Source organism: Anolis carolinensis, chromosome 5 (genome assembly GCF_035594765.1).
Source record: "Anolis carolinensis isolate JA03-04 chromosome 5, rAnoCar3.1.pri, whole genome shotgun sequence".
Classification (NCBI taxonomy): domain Eukaryota; kingdom Metazoa; phylum Chordata; class Lepidosauria; order Squamata; family Dactyloidae; genus Anolis; species Anolis carolinensis.
This window is the reverse complement of record NC_085845.1, coordinates 161,521,794-161,547,575: the sequence shown is the minus strand read 5'-3', so window position 1 is coordinate 161,547,575 and position 25,782 is coordinate 161,521,794. Positions and strand designations below refer to the sequence as shown.

At 38.5% G+C, this 25,782-nt stretch overlaps 2 protein-coding genes across 7 annotated transcripts in view; one reads left to right on the top strand and one right to left on the bottom strand.

Moving 5' to 3' along the window:
- Positions 1-8,382, bottom strand: part of tmtc3 (transmembrane O-mannosyltransferase targeting cadherins 3) — a 48,426-nt gene extending 40,044 nt beyond the window's left edge. The window contains exons 1-2 of one of the 2 annotated variants that reach the window (XM_003221119.4): positions 8,231-8,382; positions 1,628-1,739 (exon numbers count right to left, since the gene is read on the bottom strand). The gene's annotated coding sequence lies outside the window, so the exon portion shown is untranslated. Of the gene's footprint in view, positions 1-1,627; positions 1,740-8,215 lie in introns of both variants that reach the window. The other variant, XM_008110891.3, reaches the window with a different exon arrangement.
- A 183-nt stretch (positions 8,383-8,565) lies between these two features.
- The window catches only part of cep290 (centrosomal protein 290), a 59,996-nt gene continuing 42,779 nt past the window's right edge, over positions 8,566-25,782 (top strand). For 3 of the 5 annotated variants that reach the window (XM_062982789.1, XM_062982790.1, XM_062982788.1), the window contains exons 1-14: positions 8,566-8,899; positions 11,336-11,456; positions 13,307-13,384; positions 14,648-14,717; positions 16,430-16,476; positions 16,840-16,983; positions 19,771-19,824; positions 20,948-21,100; positions 22,083-22,265; positions 22,407-22,496; positions 22,575-22,697; positions 23,321-23,444; positions 24,783-24,955; positions 25,162-25,324. In XM_062982789.1, the coding sequence (XP_062838859.1) occupies positions 11,355-11,456; positions 13,307-13,384; positions 14,648-14,717; positions 16,430-16,476; positions 16,840-16,983; positions 19,771-19,824; positions 20,948-21,100; positions 22,083-22,265; positions 22,407-22,496; positions 22,575-22,697; positions 23,321-23,444; positions 24,783-24,955; positions 25,162-25,324 (1,504 nt within the window). In that variant the 5' untranslated portion in view covers positions 8,566-8,899; positions 11,336-11,354. The remainder of the gene's footprint in view (positions 8,900-11,335; positions 11,457-13,306; positions 13,385-14,647; positions 14,718-16,429; positions 16,477-16,839; positions 16,984-19,770; positions 19,825-20,947; positions 21,101-22,082; positions 22,266-22,406; positions 22,497-22,574; positions 22,698-23,320; positions 23,445-24,782; positions 24,956-25,161; positions 25,325-25,782) is intronic. The other 2 variants (XM_062982791.1, XM_062982792.1) reach the window with 2 other exon arrangements.

The following is a 25,782-nucleotide window of genomic DNA, read 5'->3' as shown; positions in this document are numbered from 1 at the left end:
AAAGCCTATTAAACATCAAATTAGGTTATGATTTTACAAATTGAGCACCAAATCATGTTATACAACAAATTTGACAGAAAATGTAGTTCAATACACAGTAATGTTATGTTGTAATTACTGTGTTTACAAATTTAGCACAAAAATATCACAATATATTGAAAACATTGACTACAAAAATTACTTGGATAATCCAGAGGCTTGGATAAGCGAGGCTTGGATAAGTGAGACTCTACTGTATTTCTGGTGAGACAGTCTTAGGCTTGCACTGTTAGGCTGATTCTGTAAACAAGAAAATGAGCAATAGATGCTTCAAGGAGAATGAAGTACCATTGGTTTCACATTCAGTACAGCCTCACATGATAACTAGAAAAATGCACTTGTGGGAGTAATTGACAGAGTACAGGATAATTAAAACCTCACTCTTTTTCTTGTAAGGTTAATTTCTTCTTTACTGGGGCACCAAAGCCTAGGGGAACTCACCCATTATAGCTTCTTTAACTGGACTAGAAAAAGGCTCAATGGGTACAGATTAGGAACTGACCAAGAAACCAGCCCTTGTTGCAGAGGTGAGCAACAAATAAAATGTATTATTGTTGTTGTTTCAGTTTCAATCCTGGATATTGATATCCACTCTAGTCACTAAGAAATACTGAAAATCACTCAAATAGCTAAACAAAAGAGGTAGGACTTAAAACATGTAAAAGCAATATGGAAAATCTAGGAGAGACACATTTTAAGATTTAAACTGAAATACTTCGAATGAGGGATCAGAAGGAATATAATATAATCAAGGATGCACCTCTTACCTTAGGAGGACCAATGATCTTGAAAGATGGTTTTAGAAATCATTAATCCCATTTTTTTCCGTGTCAGGAGCAACCTGAGTCGCTTCTGGTATGAGAGAACTGGTCGTCTGCAAGGACATTGCCCAGGGGACTCCCGGATGTTTTTTGATGTTTTTACCATCCTTGTGGGAGGCTTCTCTCATGTCCCCGCATGGAGCTGGATCTGATAGAGGGAGCTCAACCGCGCTCTCCCCAGGTGGGATTCGAACCTGGCAGCCTTCAGGTCAGCAACCCAACCTTCAAGTTACAAGGCTTTAACCCACTACTCCACCGGGGGCTCCTTTTCATGATAGTGTAATTTTTACATTATTATGTAGGAGGATGTGAAAGCATCTCTTTGCAAACATCAAAACCTCCTATCATTGAACTTGAAGCAGTTAGCATTAGTTCAGGACTGAAAGCTAATGTAGTTCTTGTATTTTAGGAAAGATATGTAGCATGAATGCTGAATACACCTATTCTGGACCTATAAAGCAATACTAAGGTTACAGAAATATTTGACTAACTGTTGCTCATTTTTTCCCCTATCTATGAGATCAACCAGCATTGTTAATATGTACTGTGGACAACCTGCAGACACTAGCTTTCTATCAAAAACTGTGGTTTCATATTCTGATCAGATGCATATGGAGATTTTGTTCCTCAATAAAATAATTTTAGTTTGAATTCATGTTCGAATTAAACAAATGTCAAACAAACAAGGTTTAGGTGAGGCAAGCAATTTCCAAGCAGTTAAAATTGTGAATCCACATTTTGAAGACGTTTAAAAAATAAAAACTTACCACTCAAGCACAGTATTTTTTAATTTATACATTCCCTTCAGGAGAAATCATTTTAATCATGCTGGTGCCTGTGTACTGTTGTCAATCGCTGTTGAATGCTTATGGATCTTTACTAGAAAGAAGGAGGAAAGACTAGTCATAAAGAAATAATTTTACTGTCATCAGTCACACTGTGATTTCCTATACCATTATCCAAGCTTTCTAAAACCCGAATGGTTGAAAACACACAGGAGAAAAGCACTTTATTTTAACAAATAAATGCAACGCAAAACATGTAAGCTTCTCCCCTGGACATTGTTTACTTGAAATACATACTTGAAGCATTTTCTAACATTACTTGCCAGACACTATAATCTGATTACTTGATCAACTTAAAAGACTTGCAAGTCAAAGTATAAATTAAGATTGAAGCAGATGTCTATTAGTACTGGGATCTCACAAAGAGTGAGGCGGGAGGTTAAAGAACCCCAGGAAATGCCATATATGGGCAGAGATGGCGACGGCTAGCGACCCGGGTGCATAAACTCACAGAAACATGTGGTTTCTGGGAAATCACGTGTTTCTGAAGAAATGAAAGCTAAAGATAAACAAACTGCGCGTGCGCACGCAGGCGCTCTGAGTGATTGTGAACACGGCACAGAAAGAGTGCGCCCGGGCCGCTGGTCAGCGCTGATTGGATGCAAGTCAAGCCGCGTCACAACTCTAAGCCAATGAATTTGCTTGTGGGCAGGCATAACCCGAACCCTGTAATGTGTATAAATATTTACTCAGCCCGCCGCTGGGGGTTCTCCCTGGGAAAGCACTGTGTTGTGCGAGGGGGAACCCTAGTGGCCACTTGCCAATAAACTGTTTTCTTGGAAATACTCCAGTTGTCCGTCTCCAATCCCTCCCACTGCGCTCGCAAGGACCGTAGCACAAAGGTTCCGCTACAAGAGATCATCTGTGACTGATAAGTTAGGATAGACTCTACACTTCTTTCTCTCCACTCTGACATAGTTAAAAGAATCTTCAGTAGTAGAGCTGTGAAGCCCATCAGAAAAGACTGGAGAAGTTAACTCTGATGGACATGGAGGACACATACCTTTAAGAAAAATGTGTTTTAAGTACTTCCATACTTTAGTACTTCCATATTAAAAAATATGGAAGTGACTAAAATTCACATCCAGCTTTGAAAAACAACATCCTTGAAATGGCCCCATCATGCTAAAGGTTTCATTTCCAGTATGGTACAGTAGTTTGAGTGTTTACACAACAGCCCTGGAGACAAGGGTCTGATTCCCTATTCAGTTATGGAAACCCATTAGGTGGCTTTGGAAAGTTGCACTTTCTGTCTTAAAAGAAGGTGAACACCCCTAGCCAGATTTTGCTAAGGAAATCCCTGAGATTCAGCTTAGGATCACCAAAAATCAGAAACAACTTGAAGGCACACAACAGCAAGATTTCCAGCAGCAGCAACACACTTTTCAGACACAGCTTTGATTCTGATTATCTCAAGGAATGTATGTTTCTAGGCTGTAAGTTAAGTGAAGAAGGCTGTTTGATTCTATGAGGGTTGAATGAAAAGTAATGCCTCTACCTTTGTTACTTGGGTTTGGGTGGGAATATTTTAATAAATCAAGCTCAGAAATAATCCTTAGAATGTGCTCTTTAACTACCACTATTCACTTTTCCACATAATCATCAGACAATTGGATACATTTCCACCAACAATGAACAAGTTTTCTGAAGCCGTCACGGAAGAAGTCGACACTCTGTTTCCGCAACCAGCGTCTCATAGTTCTCTCAACATCTTCATCGGAAGCATAATGATGGCCCCGCAGATCTTCTTTCATTATCGGGAACAGATGGAAGTCAGATGGTGCTAAATCTGGACTGTATCGAGGAAGCCATAAGGTGTTGAAATCCAGTCTCTGACATTTTCATTTCAGGCGTCAGCATTCTGGGTACCCATTGTGAACAGATCTACTGATAGCCAAGCAAAGCAATAATGTGACCCACACATTCTTGTGAAATGCCGATTATGCTTGAAATTTCTCTCTGAGTGATACAACGATCGTCCTGAATCAATCTGTCAACCTTTTGCTTGTGAAACTCAGTGGTTGCTGTCACAGGACGTCCAACTCTTTGTTTGTCATGCAAGTTAGATATTCCCACCTCAACATCTTTAAGCACAGGACTCACATCAACACAATCACCATAAACATCTTGCATTCTCTGATGAATCTCCTTTGGGGTGACACCTTCTGCTGACTAGAATTCAGTGACTGCACGTTGCTTAAGTCACATTGACCAACCGTCTGCGCAGGATTCCATACTTCACACTTTAACAACACAACCATTCAATGCTAAGGCTTCCCGCCAAATGGAACTGTAGAGGAGAGTCTACTGAACAAGCCAGTACCTGCCGCATACCAGTACTGCCATCTGTTGAGGAGTTACAAAGATGGAGGCATTACTTTTCATTCAACCCTCGTATTTATGTCACAGTGCCAAACTGTTATGCAAGTGAGGACAGGGCAACTATATTAGTAGTAGTGCTATGGCTCAGTAGTACCCTCCCTGTGGTGATCCCACCTATGGATTTTTAAAATAATTTTTTAAAAAATGTTTATTTAACTTTTGTTGTGTAACTTCTGTTCCTAAACAGCTTTCTATTGATATGGCTCCTTTCAGTTTTGCTGCTCTGGGAATTTACTAAAAGAAAGGTGAAAATTATCAACAATACATCAAAAACTTTAGGAGACAGCATCTGTTTCGAAAGACAAAGTATAGGGTGATTTTTTAAATTCACACACCAAGATGATAAAACAGCACACAATCCTAGAATCATAGAGTTGGAAGAGACCACAAGGACCATCCAATTCAACTCCCTACTATGCAAGAATACACAATCTAAGCACTCCTTCCATATGACCATCCTGCTTAAAACCCTCTAAGGAATACCCTAGAAGTATTACAAAAAAGACATTTAGCTGCTACAAAGATAAAAGAAAAAGAAAAATGAACACAGAATATAGAACAGAACTGGGAAATCTGTGACCTTCCAGCTGCTGTTGGACCCAGTTTCCTTCACCCCAAACCACTAGTCATGCTGCTTGGAAGACTATAGGTTACCAATATAGGAAACAAACAAATCCTCAAATGCTGTAGTACATATGACATATGGGAAGAAAAAAATATACATTTGCAGTTAAGTAACCATGCTATATTCTCAATAATGCATACACTGATCACATCCAGTGGACCATACATAAAACTCTGTTACTGTAGAGGTGCTTTTATGTTTCGAATTCAGATGGGTTTCAAGATACATTAGTGATATGGTACAAGAGTCTGCGATACGAAAGGGGAGAACAATTTGATAGTACTTAAAAACTATCTGAGAAGTGACAGGGTGAAATCAGAAATATTTATATGTAGCAGATTTTTATTTTCCAGGCCTATGATTGCACACAGCTAACAATCACATAAATAATGAAAGCAGACCATTAGAAAGAGCCTGCCAGTTCAGCATTATTGAGAAGCTCAATTATCATGCCGCTTCTCAGGCAAATTACCCAAGGCACCTTCTGAGAACAGATCAAGCAAAACAACAGAGTATTTCTGACTGTCAAGCTAAGACCTTCATTTCAATGACACTTATGGGAGAGGGAGAACCATTGATCAGAGCAACTTTTGCATAAATATACGAAACATGTCTCCTCAAATACAGTACTCATAAAGTCAGAGTCAAACTGAATGACTGACAATCACCAAGTCTTGTTCATGAATCTATGTACAATCACATACAAGGAATTCTGTTCTTCCTTATATAGACTATAGACTGTGGAATGACCTGCTGGAAGGGAGTGCACAGATAAAGCTGTTAGAATTTAAAACAGGCCTACCCAATCAATTTTAAACTATGAATTTTAAAGTAACATTTATTAATGATTTTAATATGTTTTAATCTTATGTCTATGTCCTTCAATAAATGTGTTTTAATGGTTTATTGTTTTATCTATTTTTTTCAATTTTTAACCATGTTATATCCTGCCTTGAGGAGAAGGTAGGAAATCAATATTAATAATAATGATAATAAAATAGTTTCCCACCCATTCATAGCTCAGATTCTTAACATATAAGTGTTATATGTAGAGTAGTAATCGTGAATTTAATTTGTATCATTATTATTTTTTGATAGAATCAGCATTATGTGGAGAAACTTGTACCTATTCTATGCATGGTTCACACACTCCTTTCTGAACTTTGTAAAAGTACCACAGCCTAGACCCAAAGGAAGTGAGCAAGTTGATATTATTTGGCATCAAGTCAGCCCTGACTTATGGTAATCCTATGAATGCAAGACTGGTAATAGTCTCAGTCATCAATTGCTCAGATCTTGCAAAGCCAAAACAGCCATGGGTTCCTTGATTGATTAAGTCAAGCCCAATGTAGTGTCTCTCTATGCCTACTAACTTCCACTATACTGAGTATTATACGGTGATACACACACTGGTTACATCCCGCTTGCACTACTGCAATGTGTTCTACGTAGGACTGCCCTTAAAAAGTGTCTAAAAACTCTGATTTGTCCAGAGAATGGTAGCCAGGTTGTTCACTGGAGCTGGTTCCAGGGAGCATACCACCCTTCTATTGAAACAGCTCCACTGGTTTCCAATCTGCTTCTGAGCCAAATTTAAGGTACTGGTATTAACCTATAAAGCCCCACGCAGTTTCGGTCCAAGCTACATGATACACTGTGTCCTACCACACAGACTGGGGAGACTTTTAAGGTCTAGTAATAAGATGTTCATCTCTACACAATCTAGGGATAACCACCAGTTAAAAAATTCCAGAGATAGCAGGTTCTCGGGGGTGCAACCAAATGGGTTACCGGAAGCTATCAGAGAAGCTCCCACCCTCTTGTCCTTTAGGAAAGAACTGAAGATGTTTCTCTTTGAAATAGCTTTTAACTGAATGATACAGAAGCCTAGTATTTTACTGCATTATGGACATTTTAGACTGCTTTTAATTCAATCTTAATTTAATTTACATTGTTTACAAGGTAGTATTTATGTACCTCTTTTGGACTGTTTTAATCAATACGTTTATGTTATATTGTATATTTATTGTTGCTGTGACTGCCTAAAGTCCATTGGGAGAAAGGCAGGTTAGAAATACCCAAAACAATTAAATAAAAATAAAATAAATTATCAGATACGAACAATTATTCAAGTCCCTTTAGCCTCAGTTGAATGGTAGGCAGCAATGGAGACTTCCACTCATTTACAAGGAATCCCACTAGAGCTCATTTCCAAGCGAGCATGAATCAGATTATATCCCAGGCATGGGCAAACTTCGGTCCTCAAGGTGTTTGGGACTTCAACTCCCACAATTCCTAACATACCTGTTATATCCCTTTGGATGTGAGCTCTTCCTGAACATTAGGAAGAACTTCCTAACTGTGAGAGCTGTTTGGCAGTGGAACTCTCTGCCCCGGAGTCTGGTGGAGGCTCCTTCTATGGAGGCTTTAAAGCAGAGGCTGGGTGGTCATCTGTCGGGGGTGCTTTGAATGAGATTTTCCTGCTTCTTGGCAGGGTGTTTGTCCTGGATGGCTCACGAGGTCTCTTCCAACTCTATGATTCTATAATTCTCTCAAAGCAATAGATAACCGGATAATGAGCGATACAGGATCCTTGTCCTGAATGTTCCACAATCTGAAACTGTCCACTTGGGTGAAATCTTTGCTTTCTGGTGGCTCAATGTACACAAACTTTCTTTCATGAACAAAATGATTTTAAAAATACATTATATCATATACTTCAAAGATGTATACGAAACATAAATGGAATATGCACTTTCAGATTTCCAGTTCCCCTTAAAATGGCCCATGACCTAGGGTGCTTGACTACTGATTAGCATTACTGTCTATCTTTTAAGTTATTTTAATTTTTATAAGATGTGTTATTATACTGTGATTTTATTGTGTTACTGTTTTTATTGCTGTAATACTGTTTTGGGCTTTGTCCCAGTGTAAGCTGCCCTGAGCCCTTCGGGAGATGGAGCGGGGTATAAAGTTTATTATTATTATTATTGTGTCTAGACTTAAGTCAACCTGTAAAGCTTTTAACACTTCCCAACAAAGGATTCCTCAGGCAGGAAGGAGTCAGGCTTTGAAGCTGCAAGGCTATTCAATGCTCATCAAGGTGGCCAATTGTTACATTCACACTTGTCTCAAGCAGACAAGAATTCTGTCTCTCAACCTGGACCTTCCACAGATATATGAACCCCACAGATCTCACAACCTCTGAGGAGATGGGTGAAACGTCAGGATAGAATGCTTCTGGAACATGGCCAGACAGCCCGGAAAACTCACAGCAACCGTGTAAAGCTTTTGTCTGAACACGAGTCTTCACCAGCGTCACGTGTGAACACTTCCATTGGAAACCACTCATTTTTTTCCAGATAGCCACCGCTGGCAATGGAGGGAAGTATTCCTCTCAATTAACATACAGATGCAAGAAACAGGGGCACTCCCATTACACCGTCCTGAGCCTTTCTCCAGCGTCTTCCTCCCTCTATAGCTGCCAGGAACCCTCTCCTCACCTTTTAGCACATTACCTTCCTTGGAAAGCAGCAGGCGCGAGTAGCCCTGATTCCCACACTGACTCGGAGACTGTGTCTGAGCATCTCTTCCGCCATATCTCTCGCCAGCCCGTGAACATGGAAAGAGTGACTGGAGACTCCCTCTCGCACTGCGCAGGCGCTGACTTTGTCTCCCATACGGCATGCTGGGAAGCGGCTCGGGCGAAAAAAACTTCATGTCCCAGCATGCTAAGCGGCGGATGCTGGGGAAAGCACGCCTCTCGGTAGAGCGTAGAGCACTGTGGGAAGCGTAGTCTTCGGCAAGGCGTTGTGTGGGTTTCCTTTCAAGAGGGAGTTTCGACCCGCTCAATTTTAAGAATATCCGGGTTCTTTTGAGCCCGGGCGAGGAGTGTTTGATGGCGTCGCCTAGCAACAGCCACCTCTCCTCCTCCTTCCTCTTCTTTGTCAACGGAAGCCAGGGGATAGGGGAGTGAGCGGGAGGGGCGGGAGACGCTCGTGGAGCGTAAACACGGTCTTTAAAGGTGTCGGTTTTCCAGCGGCGAGGCCTTGTGGGCGCGGAAGGAAGGCTGAGGGAGAAGGCCCTGCCGCCCTTCAACCACTTTCTGTGGACGCAACCCACTGACAGTTTCTGAGAGCCATTTTCTAAAGAAAAAATATTGGGCCCTGCGCATTCTAACAATCGAGGTATTATTATTATTATTATTTATTAATGTCCCGTTTTCCTCTCGCAACATTAAAAACAACGCAACTTAAAACCTGCAACGTGTAGATACTGAAGTAGAAATAAACCTACAGTTAGTGAAACAAGTCTGCTAAAATCACAACAAGTAAAAAAAAAGGATACAATAATTAAAACTGGGTTGCTGTGAGTTTTCCGGGTTGTATGGCCATGTTCCAGAAGCATTCTCTCCTGACGTTTTGCCCACATCTACAGCAGGCATCTTCAGAGGTTGTGAGCTCTGTTGGAAACTACGCAAGTGGGGTTTATATACAGTAGAGTGTCGCTTATCCAAGTTTCTGGATTATCCGAGCCATTTTTGTAGTCAATGTTTTCAATATATCATGATATTTTGGTGCTAAATTCGTAAATACAGTAATTACAACATAACATTACTGCGCATTGAACTACTTTTTCTGTCAAATTTGTTGTATAACATGATGTTTTGGTGCTTAATTTGTAAAATCATAACCTAATTTGATGTTTAATAGGCTTTTCCTTAATCCCTCCTTATTATCCAAGATATTCGCTTATCCAAGCTTCTGCCGGCCCATTTAGCTTGGATAAGTGAGACTCTACTGTATCTATGAAATGTCCAGGGTGGGAGAAAGAACTCCTGTCTGTTTGAGGCAAGTGTGAATGTTGCAAATAGCTAGCTTGATTAGCATTATTATTATTTATGCTTCACTTTTATCTTGCAACATTAAAAAACAATGCAATTTAATAATAATAATCTTTATTTATATCCTGCTTTTCTCCTTAAATGTGACTCAAAGTGGCTTAGCTAAAGGTAAAGGTTTTCCCCTGACATTAAATCTAGTTGTGTCGAACTCTGGGGGTTGGTGTTCATCTCAGTTTCTAAGCCGAAGAGCAGGCGTTTTCCATGGACACCTCCAAGGTCATGTGGCCGGCATGACTGCATGGAGCGCTGTTACCTTCCCGCCGGAGTGGTACCTATTGATCTACTCACATTTGAATGTTTTGAACTGTTAGGTTGGCAGAAGCTGGGGCTAATAGTGGAAGCGCACTCCGCTCCTCGAATTCGAACTGGAAACCTTTCGGTCAGCATGTTCAGCAGCTCAGCGGTTTGATCTGCTGCACGACCGGGGGCTCTTGTTGGCACAGCATTATATAAAAGACAATACAAAACAATATACATATATAAAACAATAACCTATAAAACAAGTTTACAATAAGAAATAAACATATTTAAAATATTTGTTTAATACAGTTATTGCAGGCAACTCAGCAAGACGGATGGTAAACATTAGCCCGACTCAATATCAGTTGGTCTTCTCATTACAGCTTAGTTTCTTCATCAAAAGCTTGTGCAAATAGGAAGGTCTTTAGCTTCTTTTTAAAAGATGTCAGGGAAGGGGCTGTTTTAACCTCCTTGGGGCAGGAGTTCCAAAGAGTTGGAGCAGCCACCAAGAAGGCCCTCTCTCTCATTGCTGCCAACTGCATTTGCAATAGTAGCAGCAGTGAGGGGAGGGTCTTGCTAGAAGATCTTCGGGCAGGTTGGTATGAGGAGATGTGGTCAGCTAGGTAAGTAGGACCTGAACCATTTAGGTCTTTAAAGGTCAAAACCAGTGCCTTGATCAGGCCCAGAAAGGAATTGGCAGCCAGTGCAGTAGTATCCTCCCTGGGTCCAGCACCTGTTAATAACCTGGTCGTAGATCTCTGAACTAATTGAAGTTTCTGGACACTCTTCAGGGGCAGTCTCATGTAGAGCCCATTACAGTAGTTTAAATGAGATGTAACCAAGGCATGGATCACCATGGCCAAGTCCGTTTTCTCAATGTACGGTCTCAGTGGGCGCACAGGCTTTAATTGTGTGAAGGCCCTCCTGGTCACCGCTGACACCTGGGCCTCCAGGCTTAGCAATGAGTCCAGAAAGACCCCAGACTGCGGACCTGTCTCTTTAAGGGGGAGTGTGACCCCATCCAGCACAGGTTGCCACCCTGTTTGCCTTCCGACTGACGAGGAGGACCTCCGTCTTGTTTGGATTCAATTTCAATTCATTTGTCCTCATCCAGTCCACAACTGCTGACAGTCACTGGTTCAGGGTCTGGGTTGTTTCCTTGGCTTTTGCTGGAAATGAGTAGTTAAGTTGGGTGTCATCTGTGTACAGATGGCACTGAACTCCAAAACTCCCATGTAGATGTTAAACAACATACGGGGCAGACCTGAACCCTGCAACCTGTAGATATTAAAGTAGAATTAAACCTACAATTAGTAAAACCAGTCTGCTAAAATCACTTACAGCAAGTAAAAAAAATTACGATAAGTACATTTTACAGCCCCCCTCCCCCCCGGATTCATTCTTTGAAAATTTCCACTTTAATAGCAGGTCAATAAGCTGTGCATATATTTCTGTTTATAAAGCTTTTCTTCTTTTACAGAGATAAATGAACTCTCAAGATGGCACCTATTTTAGAATGGAAAAAGCTTATGAGAGTAGATCCTGATGCTTTGCCTCGTCAAGAGGAACTTGCAGATACTTTGCTGGAGGCAGTGGCCAAGGTATTTTCGCAATGGATTCAATCTGTTGTATAAATATGCAGTGGACCCTCTGTATATGCCGGGGTTTGGTTCCAGGGTTCTGTTGGTGGATACCAAAATCTGTGGATATTTAAGTTTCAATAGCTATGGAAAAAGCTAATTTATAAGCAGATATTAGCAAAAGGAGAAATAGAAGATCTATTTGATAATACAGGCAGTCCCCGAGTTACAAATATCTGATTTACAAATAACTCATAGTTAAGAACCTGAGTGAGGCAACAGGAAAGAAGAGAAATCTACCCCTAGGAAGGAAAAATCACTCCTGAAAGAGTTAGCATGGGGGAAAGGTGTCTCCACTGAAACTTTCTCACCAATCCTTGTTTCCACAGTAAGCCAAATTTTCAAAATACAATTATCACAGGAACAAAGTGAGCTGGAATCTTCTGAACATGGGCACAAATGGCAAAACAAACACCACAGGGGTGTTAATCCTTCTCTATGCTATGCAAAGCTCTATCTATCTATCTATCTATCTATCTATCTATCTATCTATCTATCTATCTATCTGGCATACATGGCTGGCATACAAATTCCAACTTGCATACAAATTCAACTTAAGAACAAACTTACAGAACCTATCTTTTTCATAACTTGGGGACTGCCTGTATATGTAAGTCATCTATCAGCTTCATAATAATAATAATGATAATAATAGCTTTATTTTATACCACGAAGGGACTCGGGGCAGCTGACATATGCGACAACAGTCCAACAGATGTAAAAGCAAACAGCAAACAATCCATTAAAACAAAACCACCTCTAAAATAAAATAAGAACATCATAAAATACAACAATACGTATAAACCCAATTAAACATGAAAGAGAAAAAACCAGCAGCATTGAGGCTCCATCAGACCGTGTTCAGCAAAAACCAATGATCATAATTACAAAAATGGGTTTGACCAGGCTATAAAAGGGTCGGGAATAGGATAGTGCAAAACAACATACGATGGGGCCGGGGAAATGGATGTGGTGCAGAGAAGAGAGTACTGTCTGGCGACCTAGGGACTGGGCATTTATAACTAGGAACGAATTGTTCTCAAATGCTTGCTGGAATAACCAGGTCTTCAGATCCCTGCAAAAGGAGGACAGTGTGGGGGCTTGCTAATCTCCCTGGGGAGGGTGTTCCATAGTTGAGGGGCCACCACCAAGAAGGCCCTCTTCCTTGTCCCCATCGACAGTTCCTGTGATGGTGGTGGAAGCGACAGGAAGGCCTCCCCTGCAGATCTTAGAGCCCACACCGGTTCATAGGGGAAGATAAGATCACAAAGCTAGGTGGGGCCCAAACCATTTAGGGCTTTGTAGGTCCTAACCTGCACTTTGAATTGAGACCGGAAACTCGCCATGTATAAAAATAACAGCAAATTGAAATCACCAAATGATCAAAAAAGTCTTTGGATGAACAATTAGAAAATGTCTTACAACAATTATATGTAACAGGTGAAACTAGTGAACAAGCAGTATTATAGAACTGACAGAGCTGGATTGTATATCACACTATGTGGATGATGGGTTAGGGGTGGGAAAGTATAGATCTGGGAATAGATGATGTAACAAGACAACTGTATTTGAAATGTTTTGAAATTAGTAAATAAACTTTTTAATAAAAAGTGAAAAAATGTTTAAAATATATAGAGAGAATGGTCTAGTAAATGGCTTCTCTTATATAAAACAGCAAACAACTCAAGTAAGTTCTGAAGGGAGCCTGAGGATCTATAAAAATATAGGAGGTTATAATTGTATTAAACTGAAATATTGTATCTACATTGTACAGCTGACTTAATTTTAAGTAATATTTTCTGTATGTTTAGGTTGATGGAAATGACCTGAAGGATGAGAAACCTGAACGTTTAATTCAGCTTTTTAAAATTTCTCAATCACTAATGAAGGTCTGTGTTTATATATCTGAATTATCATGCTGTAAACTAGCCTACAATTATTTTTAAAAGGGAGCTGTGTGTTTTCACATGCAAGTTCCGATGGAAATATCTAGCCCACACACGAGCACTGGAAATATGATGGTTGTCTTGAATACAGATCAGTAAAACACTTTACAAAATATCATGTCACAGTGAATCAGTTAATTGGAAGGCAGATAATGAAATTATTTGGAAAGGTTTGTTGTGCAGTAGATGGCATAAGTGCTGGGCTGCCTTGAGGAGAGGTGGGCACTTTCCTAAGAAAAGACATGTTCACAGATATTGAAGGAAGTATATTCTGGCAAACCAGCTAAGTGTGGCAGTGAACTTACCATCCAGAGTATTTACCCCTTATTCAGGGAAAATTCTCTGGTTTAATTCCTTCCCTGCTATTTATCACACTACCCCATAGCTGTAGCATTTCCTGCCAAAAAATGCCAAGTGGCTACCGTAATATCAAAACTGCTGTCAGGGGCTCAGCAGAAACCAATTGTCTTGTGAGAAGTTTAACAACTTCACTTTAACTCATAGGACTGATTTATGATGAAACAACATTTATCTGCCTGTTCCACTTGAAAACAACTGATTTGTATGATAATTGCAATTGAGTTGAATATGTGACAGTAGCATTTTTGTATATTAACTGCAGTAGTCTGGTCTTTCTGAGTTAATAAAACAACACTGAGTAATGTAATCTCTTTTGCGTAAAAAAACTGCCTAGCTAAGATGATCCCTGGTTCTCAGCCTGAATAATCTAAGAAACTAAACATTGAATAGGAACAGTCTAATATGAAGGGTGTTTTTGTTTTCTTTTGTTTTTTGCGGAGGTCTGAAATCCCTTTACAATGAAATCACTTAGTTGGGTGAATACTGAGACTTATCTCTGAATGCATATGTATAGGATTATATTATATTCTGATTTTTTGTGTTAGTGCTGGAAAAATAAGCTTCTTTGGTCTTTATTTCATATTATTAGTTGTAGATTCAAGAATTATTGTTTAAGTTGCTTTATGACGTGCTGAACAACCCATTCGGTTGTTAATATTTATTATGATTTGTGGATAAATGTCTTGTAAAACATTTATTTCCTCTTTACCAATTTCTCCTTAGTAGTATGACATATTAGGAATTTATTTGAACATGATTTCTAACATTCTATTTAAGACTATATCACCTTGTAAATGCAAAATGTTTTTGGTCCATCAAGTAGTTCATCTTATTGTATTTTTTTAGATGAAAAATCAGGAAGTCGAGCTGGCATTGGAAGAAGTTGAGAAAGCTGGGGAGGAGCAAGCCAAATTTGGTATCATCATTTCTGCTCATAAGTAACACTCAGTCTCATGTTTACACACAAACAATTTTCATCAAGAAAATGTTATGTCTGATAGGGTCCAGGAAGATGATGATGGAAAGTCTAGTAGAGCAAGGGAAAGAGCATGCATCTTAGCAGATCCTAATGGACTATAGCTTTTTGCAGTCCTGTCTGATATAGCTGAGGATGAAGTATACTGGAGATTATAGTCCAACAACATATTGATGGTTACAGTGACTCTTCCATTGTGACCACTAAATACATTATGAAGGTTTTTTATAGGTGTATTTGTTGAAAATGTGGCTCCTATGATCTTATTTCCTTCCCCACCTCTCAATTGTCAAGAGTTTCAACCTTAGATCTTAAATTTGGAGAATCATATCAAGTTCAATTTTCAGCAGTTTTTAAATTTCAGTTACTATTGTATAGTAATTATAATAATAATAATAATAATAATATGAACTGTTAATCAAATCCTGGCCTTCTCCGTTAAAATAATTCGAACTTACCAGTGCATTACCTTGGATTATCCTAAGGCAGTGGTTCTCAACCTGTGGGTCCCCAGGTGTTTTGGCCTACAACTCCCAGAAATCCCAGGCAGTTTACCAACTGTTAGGATTTCTGGGAGTTGAAGGCCAAAACATCTGAGGACCCACAGGTTGAAACCACTGTCCTACAGTGAGACAATCCAAGGACAAAAATGGAGAGGAGACAACTGGAAGTGAGAGGAAATCTGCCCCTCAGAAGGGAAATTCACTCCTAGAAGAGTTATTATCATGAGGAAAAGGTATTTCCACTGGAGCTTTATGACCAATCCTTGTTTCCACAACAATTCAAATTTTGAATAAACCAATTAGCACAGCGACAGAAAATTAACTGAAATCTTCTAACAAGGGGACAGATAGCAAAACAAACACCACAGGAGTGTTAACCCTTCCCTATGCTATCCAAAGCTAAGACAGTAGAGCCCCACTTGTCTGAGCTCCGTTTATCTGACACTCCGTATTTGATGCGCCATATTGTCCGATGCCCCGCACCTCGCTTGCTCACCTTTGAGGCCTGCACACCCCTAGGCCGAGGTGCCTGCCGAAGGGAGGAAACGTCTTCCTTTGGCAGGCACCCTGGCCTAGGGAAGCACGGACTTCTTAAAAGGCCCAGGCCCCTGCCGGAGGGAGGAAACTTCTCCCTTCAGCAGGGGCCTGGGCCTTTTAAGAAGCGCAGAGCACGCTGCCAAGCAGCGCCCCCCTGTGCTTCCCTAGGCCAGGGTGCCTGCCGAAGGAAGAAGTTTCCTCCCTCCGGCAGGGGCCTGGGCCTTTTGAGAAGCATAGTTCATGTCGCTAAGAAGCGGCACTCCCTGCGCTTCCACAGATCCGGTTACCTGACAGATCCAGGTATCCAAGATTGGGCCCGCCCATTTAAGTCGGATAACCGGAACTACTGTATGTGTTTTACACTTTAAAATGTACCTGTTCTGACTTTCCTACAAATTCAACTTAAGAACAAACCTACAGAACCTATCTTGTTCGTAACTTGAGGACTTCCTGTACATTGTTTCTGTAATCGTCTACTGCTATGCTTGAGCATGACAGTCTTTGTGAAGCTATCAGCAAATGTATTCTTTTAATTTTGTTTGCTTTTATTCTAGTTTTTAGCTGAGGTTTTTATGAATTGTGTTTTAATTATCTTGTATTTTGTTCAAACAGAAAATAAGTTAAAAACTAGGGTGATGAAACTGGAAAAAGAGTTAGAGGTATGTTGAAGTTTAAATTAACACTTTAAAAAATATCTAGGTTAAAAGTACTTTTTGGATGTTAGTTAATTTGTGGCAGCTGTGTGAAACTTTTTATGACTCTTTAAGGAAACTGCTTAAATGTAAAAGCATATTTTTGTGTACTCAACAGTGGTTAGGTCCTTTAAGCCCAACAATTTTCAACAGCAGTTTATATTCCAGAAATTAAAAATATTTAATAATTGAAGAGAGAGTGGGACATGCTTTTTCCTCATCTGGGGTCCTTGTGTTTTGTATTCATAGAAGTTCTGACTGGAGGTGTTGACTGTGTGTTCTGCTTGTTTAACATATAATCATGTTAATAGCTTGTTATGTTTCAAAAAGGCAGCACAGCGATCTACCAGTGGCCGGGATACTCGCTTTCTGCGTGATGAGATCCAGCAGTTGGAAAGACAGCTGGAACAAAAAGACAGAGAATTGATAGATATGGAAAAGGAATTAGAGAAAGAGAAAAAGGTCAATGAACAGGTAAGTATTATTATAACGTAGATCTGTTCATTATTATTATTTTGAAGATAACAAAAGGGAGGGCGGGGGTTAATTAACCAGTTTATGCTTATCTAAATTTATCTAATCTAATCTAAATCTAAATCCATAATAAAAGCAAAAACCCGTATGTGGCACGGATGTCTGCTCACACAGCCTCTGTCCTCCACAAACAGGCTATACTTCCCAGGGTTAAGAATCTAGCAAGTCACTGTTTTCCAGTAACATTGCGGTTACAGCGAGCGCCATGAACATGCAGCCCAGCCCCTGCCAATGTCCTTCCCAAACACTACAGCCCACCACCCAAGGAATGCTTTCATTTGGGGACCAATTCATCCTAGTTTTTGCTTTTTCTTCCACTACAGGCAGGCATCCCAGGGTTCTCCATTGCTGTGGAATTTGCATGGCCCCGCCCATTGCCCTTTCCTTTCCAATCTCTCTACATAAGAAACACAGCAGAACTGAGCTGCAACTAAACTTACTGGAGGAGTTTTAGGATTGACTCCACATGGTGGAAGTTGTACTTCACCTTGCATCAAGTCAGAGCACTGTCACTCCTACTGGGGAATATACAGGAGTTGTAGTTCACCTACACCCAGAACGCTATGAACCCAAATAATGATGGCTCTCGGCCAAACTTGCCATGCAGTCCCGATATGCCCAGATTTGACTACTGGTGGGTTTGGAGGGAAACTGGACTGGAAGTTGAGGAGTAGTAGGTACTGGGATTTATAGTTCACCTGCAATGAATGAGCATCACACTTGGCACACAGAGCCCCCATAACCAATACAACATATTACACAAGTTTGGGGAAAAGGGAGTTATAGTTCACCTGCAGCCAGATAAACAGTGACCCCCATCGACAATGCACTAGGACCACACTTCACACAGAGAACCCTCATGACCTACTGAACATACTGCAGGTATTTGTGGGAATGGGCCTTGATTTTGGGAGTTGTAGTTCACCTTCATCCCAAGACCACTGAACCCAGCCAATGACGAATCTAGACCAAACTTGGCACACAAACTGAATATTGCCTGCTGTGGAGACTGATAGATATTTTGGGGCAATTGCCCCAGGAATCTAGAAATTGCAGTAGTTCACCCCCATCCAGACAGTACTGCACCACACCTGGTACACACACCCAAAATAGCCAACTTATAATACTGGCAGGGTTTGGGAAAGATTCAGCCACGATTCTGGGAATTGTAGTTCACCCACTCCAAACAGAATACATAACATTAAAATACAAATAATACCATTCTCAAATGACCCGGGCATCGCTGGGTCCCCAAGCTAGTTTATAATAAAATGTAAGGGTGGTTAAGGTACTTTTATAGTGCCATGTTGTATATGTCTTCTCAGAAATAAGTTTCATAGAATATACAAGGACTGTCAAGGATGAGGGAGCAGTTTTGTTTTCTGCTGCTCTGGAGACAAGGACTCTGAGCAGTGGGTTCAAATTAGAGGAAAGGAGCTTCTACTTGAATATTAGGAAGAACTTCCTGACTGTAAGCTGTTCAACAGTGGAACTCTATCTCAGAGTATGGTGGAAGCTCCTTCCTTGGAGGCTTTTCAACAGGCTTGATGACTTCAATTGTGCTTTTCCTGCATGGCAGGGGGTTGGACTAGATGTTCCATGTGGTTTCTTCCATCTCTATTATTCTGTGACTCTATAAGTAATTATGGAATTTCATCCTGAAATTCTTAGCTTTCTTTTGATTTTTTTTTTACCAAATATGATTTTAAAATTTATGTGTTGGGTATGAACCTGGACTAGGCATATGCGTCAATATAAAATGACCATACTGTTTTTTCAAAAATACATTTTCTTAAAAGTGGCATTGAAATTACCATAGCTTTTTGTTCATTTGTTGACAAACTACAGAGCGAATTCTCTCTCTGGTTGTTAGACAATTACACTAGTGTATATAAGTCCCAGTGAAAATGAGGTTTTGTCAAATATTTTAAAGTTATATGAAAAGCAAATTAAAGCCAAGATTTGGTGTGTATGTGCTCTGAATTTAATACAACTTAATGTTCTTTTTTCTGACTTTCTATACATTTACCACATAATCCTATGTGTATCAATTCAATAATAAGCCTAATTTAATTTGTTTCCAAGCTAAGTGTGTACAGAATTGCAGCCTTGGTTCTCTAAGTTTTGCTATTTCTGAATTATTTGGCACTTTTAAATAATAATAATAATTTATTCTTGTATCCCGCCCCCATCTCCCCGAAGGGACTCGGGGCAGCTCACATGGGGTCTTGCCCAATATCACAATATAAAATCAAAACAAAAACACAAATTTACAACAATAAATCAACAATTTTTACTTTTGTCCCTCATTGTAGATGACAACACTAAGTTATTTGGTTGCATCTCTCCTCTGCTCTCACTAGGAAAATAACTAAATTTATAAATGTTTTATGGTCTGCTTTTGTATATGACAGAACAAACTGTTTACGATTAAGTTTTTCACAAACCATCACCCTTCTTGAGCTTGTTTGGAGATTCTAGCAGGGGAGCGCAGCTATCGTATACCTTGGACCGAAGACCATCACCCTTATTCACTGAGCTTAGTTTAGACATCTTCCTCTACATATTCTCTCCTTCCTCTTCTTCTTTTATTTCTTCCATCACTTGTTTGTTGTAAAAACGAAAAATAGATGGAATAAATGCACAGTGTTTTCTAGTTCCTTTTGAAAAGAAAGGAAAATTGTCAACCTGTTTCATTTTCCTTAATAACTAAAGCTGTCATTTCAGCTTGCTCTTCGAAATGAGGATGCAGAAAATGAGAACAGCAAATTGAGAAGAGAGGTTAGTAAAAAAAAATGTGGGTGTCAGTACCAATATAGTGCTGTTGGCATCCTTTGTGTGTAATATATGTGTAATATACAATGTAATTTACAATAATAAATAATAATTAATATATTGTATATACATGTAATATTGTAATGTAATGCAATAAAATACTAATAACAATACAATATAATAATATTAATTATATATTATTTGTTACATGTAATATTACTGATAATATTACAGTGTAATGGTGTGATGCAATATGTTGGTATATAGTGCTAGTGTTGTGCTGTGCTAGTGATATAATACACTGTATGATATTATTTGTAAGCCACTCTGAGTCCCCTTCGGGGTGAAAAGAGCGGGATATAAATGTAATAAATAAATAAATAAATAATAAGACTGTAGTGGAGGACTGGGAAAAACCTGGGCATTAAATAGTTCAGACTTCTCGTGTATGTGCTTAGAAAACTGCTGTTCTTAATTGTTTCTCTTTCAGTGTTGCTAAAAGTTTTAGCTCTTTTATGTATTCATAGTGTGCTTGATCTGTTTGTCTTTTGCCTATTACTGCTATGTATAGTAAAAATACTATGTATTTTTATAAGTGCCATGTTTCTAACTTTTCACATATCTTTTCTGTACTTTTTACCTTGAGAAACATTTCTGAAACATTCCATCAGTTTGCTTTCATTTATTTGCCTGACTGATGTTAAAGAATGATGCAAAGGGTAGTTGTTATTATTGAGTCATAATTCGTTCAAGTTTCTGAACGGCTATAAGTATTAATATCTCATCTTACTGAGGCACATGCTTTGTTAGATTCCATGATGTTATTACTTTCCCCCATAGATAAAATGCTTCTAGTTTTCCTTTGTCTTTTGTCTAATAAGTTATTTTTTTTAAAAAAAATATGCCTGATTTTCTCCCTATTTTGCTCTATTTTCTTGTAAGAAAAAACGAATGAAGAAAAAGGTGAGCACTCAGTAGTATTTATATTAGCTTTGTGTTATGTGATAGGTTATTTTGAAGAATCTAGGTGAAATACTGATTTAGTTAGATTCATTGTTCCTTAAGTTTTTAGAGTCAGTATGTTACCCTGAAGATTTCTCTGGCTCTAATTCCTTTTGTTTTGGTGCAGAATGAACAAATACGGCAGGATGTAATTGACTATCAGAGACAAATAGATAACCAAAAAGAAACACTTCTTTCACGAAGAGGAGAAGAATCAGATTATAGGTCGCAGTTATCAAAAAAGAACTCTGAACTTGTCCAGTATCTAGATGAAATTCAGGTAAACCCCTAAAGCTTATTCAGAAGAGGAAAATATTACCTTTGCCTTTATTTTCAGATCAGGTTCCAATAGAACTTAGTTTGAAGAAGTGTGGGCTTCCTGTTGTATTTTGGTCAGCAAATATTTTTATTTAAACATAGATTCTGATTTTGGAAGAAAGCAGAAAACATGCTTGCTCCATCTTCCCTATAATTTCCCCTCACATGATGGCCATGCATAAATATGTGAGGGGAAGTCATAGGGAGGGAGCTTGTTTTCTGCTGCCCTGGAGATTAGGATGTGAAACAGTGACTTCAAACTACAGGAAATGAGATTCCACCTGAACATATGGAAGAACTTTTTAACTGTAAGAGCTGTTCAGCAGTGGAACTCTGCCCCGGAGTATGTTGGAGCTCCTTCTTTGGAGGCTTTTAAACAGAATCTAGATAGTCATCTGTTGGCAGTGCTTTGAATACTTTGAATGTTTTGAGTGCTTTGAATACGATTTTCCTGCTTCTTGGCAGGAAGGATGCTTAGTTTAGTACTTTGCACAGTGCACTCCTTTGCATGTCAACTTATAATTAAGTTCCCTTGAATTTAGTGGGACTTACTCCTGATTGTGTATACGTTTGCAACCTCATTAATCTTATGTCATTTGCTTGTTCATATTGCTGTGTATTTTCCACAATTGTACTTTTTTAGGTGTGGTTATAGTGATTTTGTTTGACTCTTAGAGGTGAGAAAATGTCTACCATATTTCTCTGCTGATGTAACAAGACTCATGTTAAGAACCAGCATGATAATCAGGCATTATCTAAAATCACAAATTCTTGTCATATAGTATAGTCACAAACATCTTAGATACCAGTTGAAATCACAACAATAATAGAGGATTTTTTTAGTAACTTGCAAAGTTTTAGTACAGTTAGGTTTGCTCTGTTTTTAATAATAGTTTAGTTACACCAAAACAATCTCATACTTTATTTTGTGTTTCAATTTTTAGGGTTTAACTGAAGCTAATGAAAAATTAGATATACAGAACCAGGAAATGAGGAAGAACTTAGAAGAATCTGTGCAAGAGATGGAAAAAATGACAGATGAATACAATAAAATGAAACTTATTGTGCAGCAATCTGATATTGTTATGGACCAACTCAGAAAGGAAAAGGAGCAATATAGGTTACAGGTACAAAGTAACTTGTAGTTTACTCTGTTTTCAGCATTGAATATTGTTAGCTTCAGCATTAGATTTGTATCATAAATATATCTGACCTAATAGTTGCTGTTGGTGTACAGTATTTGATCAAGTATTTCATGGATATTACAGGTCCATGAATTAACAGAGCAACTTACAGCAAAAAATGAAGAGGATGATCCCGTCATGGTAGCTGTAAATGAAAAAGTGGAAGAATGGAAGGTATCATGTATCTAATCATAGCCAACATTTAGAGATTTGTTATTGCCCTCTTAATCCTTACTTTATTCTACTTTACAGGAAATTTTGGCTTCCAAAGATGAAGAAATTGTTGAATATCAGCAGATGTTGTTAAACTTGAGAGAGAAATTGAAAATGGCTCAGCTTGATGCTGACAAGAGCAGTGTTATGGCACTCCAGCAGGTACCATTTCCTCTACAGTGGGAATAAACTAGTCAAAACTTCATAAAATATGTGTCACATGAACATTGATATCTGCTAATACCTGTAAGGAACAAGCCATCAAACTAAAGATAATTACTTTTTGTACCCAAGTTATAGAATATTTGGAAGAACATACGTTTCCTAACACTATTCCTCACTATTTTGCCAGTTCACATATTTTGAGGTTGCTCTGCACATAGATTCTCCTATTACCAATCCCACCTTTTGTACACAAATGTTTTGATTAATTTGAAGGCCACATGCATAAGTAAATAATTATAATTAGTTCCATTTAAAATGAGTTTAAGAATATCTCATACCACTTGGGCAAGCATATATCATGATTAAGGTCAATTAACAAAAAAAGTTCAGGTCACACTAAACTACAATTTTGAAAGAACTGCTATTCTCTTGATGTCATAAGTGGTGTATTTTATTTTTCCTTTTCTGCTTTTTTTGCTGCATATTCTTTGCTTATCCTTCTAGATAATATCTGAACTCTATATTGTAAGTACTTCTGCTTTTTCTGTTACATCATACACTTTTTTGTTATGGTATGCTATCCATGTTGTTTATTGAGAACAAAATTAAACTTTTTTCAGGGTGTACAAGAGAGAGACAGTCAGATCAAACTTCTTACCGAACAGGTTGAACAGTATACAAAAGAGATGGAAAAGAATGCATTGCTTATTGAGGACCTCAAACGAGAACTCCAGAAAGAAAAAGGTAACACTGTGTTATTCTTTGTGAAATATTATTACTCTGCAGTGAATTCAAAATTTCTTCTCCCAAAGGCATTCTATGGCTTAGGTCCAGGCTGACAGGCCTTATTGCCCAATATGAGCCTGCCTGACCCCTGAGATCCACAGGAGCGGCCTGTGAATCTTAGTCCCACCTTCACAGGTTGGTGGAAGCATAAAAGAGGCCCTTCTTGGTAGCTGCCTCTATACTTTGTAATTCTCTTTAGGAAGGCTAAAATGCCATCCTTTTTCTGACAGCCACAGACTTCATTTTTCTGATAGTCTTTCAGCTAAACGATGCAAGTGCAGTATTTTAATTTGAATTGTATAATCTTCAATGTGTTCATTTGTTTTATTTTCTCCTTTTTGTATGTTTTAATTGTTATATTTTTAACATGTAAGTTGTCTTGGGAAAAGGGCAGGGTACAAATAAAGTAAACAATAACAACAATGCATGAAACTGAACATCACAAATCAGACACATCAGTTACTTTTCTAATTGTTACTTTTAAATACAGGCAGTCCCCAAGTTACAAACATCTGACTCACATACGATTCCTTGTTGCAAACAGGGGTAAGACAATAGGAAGTAAGAGGAAATCTACCCCTGGGAAGGGGAATTCACTCCTGAAATAGTTATCATGGAGAAAAGGGTGTCTCCACTGAAGTTTTATTGCCAATTCTTGTTTCTACAACAAGCCAAATATTTCAGAATCAAATTCTCACAGGGACAGAAATGAGATGAAATCTTCTAAACAGGGGCACAGACAGAAAAAGAAACATAACAGGGGAGTTAATTTCCCCTTATGTTATCCAAAAATAAAACTAAAATTGGCTGGATTTACACACAAAGAATGCACTTGTTCTATGCAAATTCACTATAAAAACAACCTACAAAACCTATCCTTTTCATAATCCGGAGACTGCCTGGGCATAGCGCAGGATTGTTTAGTGGAGCTCTGCTCCTTATGTAGTCCCCTGGACAAAAAAAGGGTATTTGAGATTTCCTGCTTCTTTGCTTTTTAGGCAAGTAGATGTTTATTATTAATTTTTATTTTTTAAATAATTTTTATTAAGATTTTTTAATGATACAGATAAAATGAAAGGTTGGGAATATAGGGAAAAAGGGAATTAATTGTGGAGGGAAAGGAGTTCAAACCTTTTCATGATTTGTGCAGTGATTATTGTTTTGCCAGTTAATGTTTATTCATAAATCTATTAAAAATATCAGATTGAATATCAATTTCTCATTTTATATTCTTCAATGATAAATTATGGCTGATAGAATAACATCCCTTAAGGGCACTTGTTGCACTTTTTCTAGGTGTGCCATCTTTTACACAACAGAGTTGTGTTGAAGAAATAAAAGTCAAGTTGGATCTGCTGGAACATAAAACAAAAGAAGCTGAAAAGATGGCAGAAGTTGCAGAAGCTGATGCAAGGGAAAAGGACAAAGAACTTATTGATACTTTGAAGCGAATGAAAAATTATGAAGCAGTATGTAACTCAGTTTCACAGAACAGTGGTAGCTTTCATGCTTTTAAACTTCTTCCATCTTTGTCTGTTAAAGTATATATTAAAGGAACAAATTTTAACTGTTATGCTTATGTCCATACATGCAGACCCCCAAGAGCTTAAAATAATTTCAGTTATATGTATTATTAATAGTACATTATGTCTATAGAATTTCTGTATCTTCTCAGGGAATATATGGTCTGGAAGATGCCGTTGTGGAAATAAACGATTTAAAGAACCAACTTAAAATAAGGGACCATGAGATTGAATCACTAATTAAAGAAGTGAACAAACTTGAACTTAAAATCAATGATTTCCTCGATGAAAATGAAGATCTTCGGGAACGACTAGGTATGGGCCACATTAGCATTTGTACATGTTTAATTGTACATTGGTATCAAATTCACTTTCATACCCTGCAGTAGTGGACATTGCTTTTTTTAAAGCAAATGTTGACTTGAAATATAGATGGAATCATTTCTTCCTAAATCAAACAGGTCATCAAATTGTATTTGACTTCAAAGCAACAGCACCGAATAGTAAAATATTTTAGTGCACAGATATCTGGAACTATGTCCATAAGAAATTCCAATAAGGAAACAAGTTGTGACCAAAACATCACAAAGTACTTATAATTAAAAGTATAATGGGCAATTCTTGAATTCATTTTCCTTAAGTGCAATAAAAAGGCTTGTCTTGGAATGTGACCTGCATTTCTCCATCGTGGTCAACTGTGAAATCGCACATATGGTATCCCTCAGCAATGCTGACAGCTCACGGAACCTTCTAGAGCTTTCTAGAACCTCTCT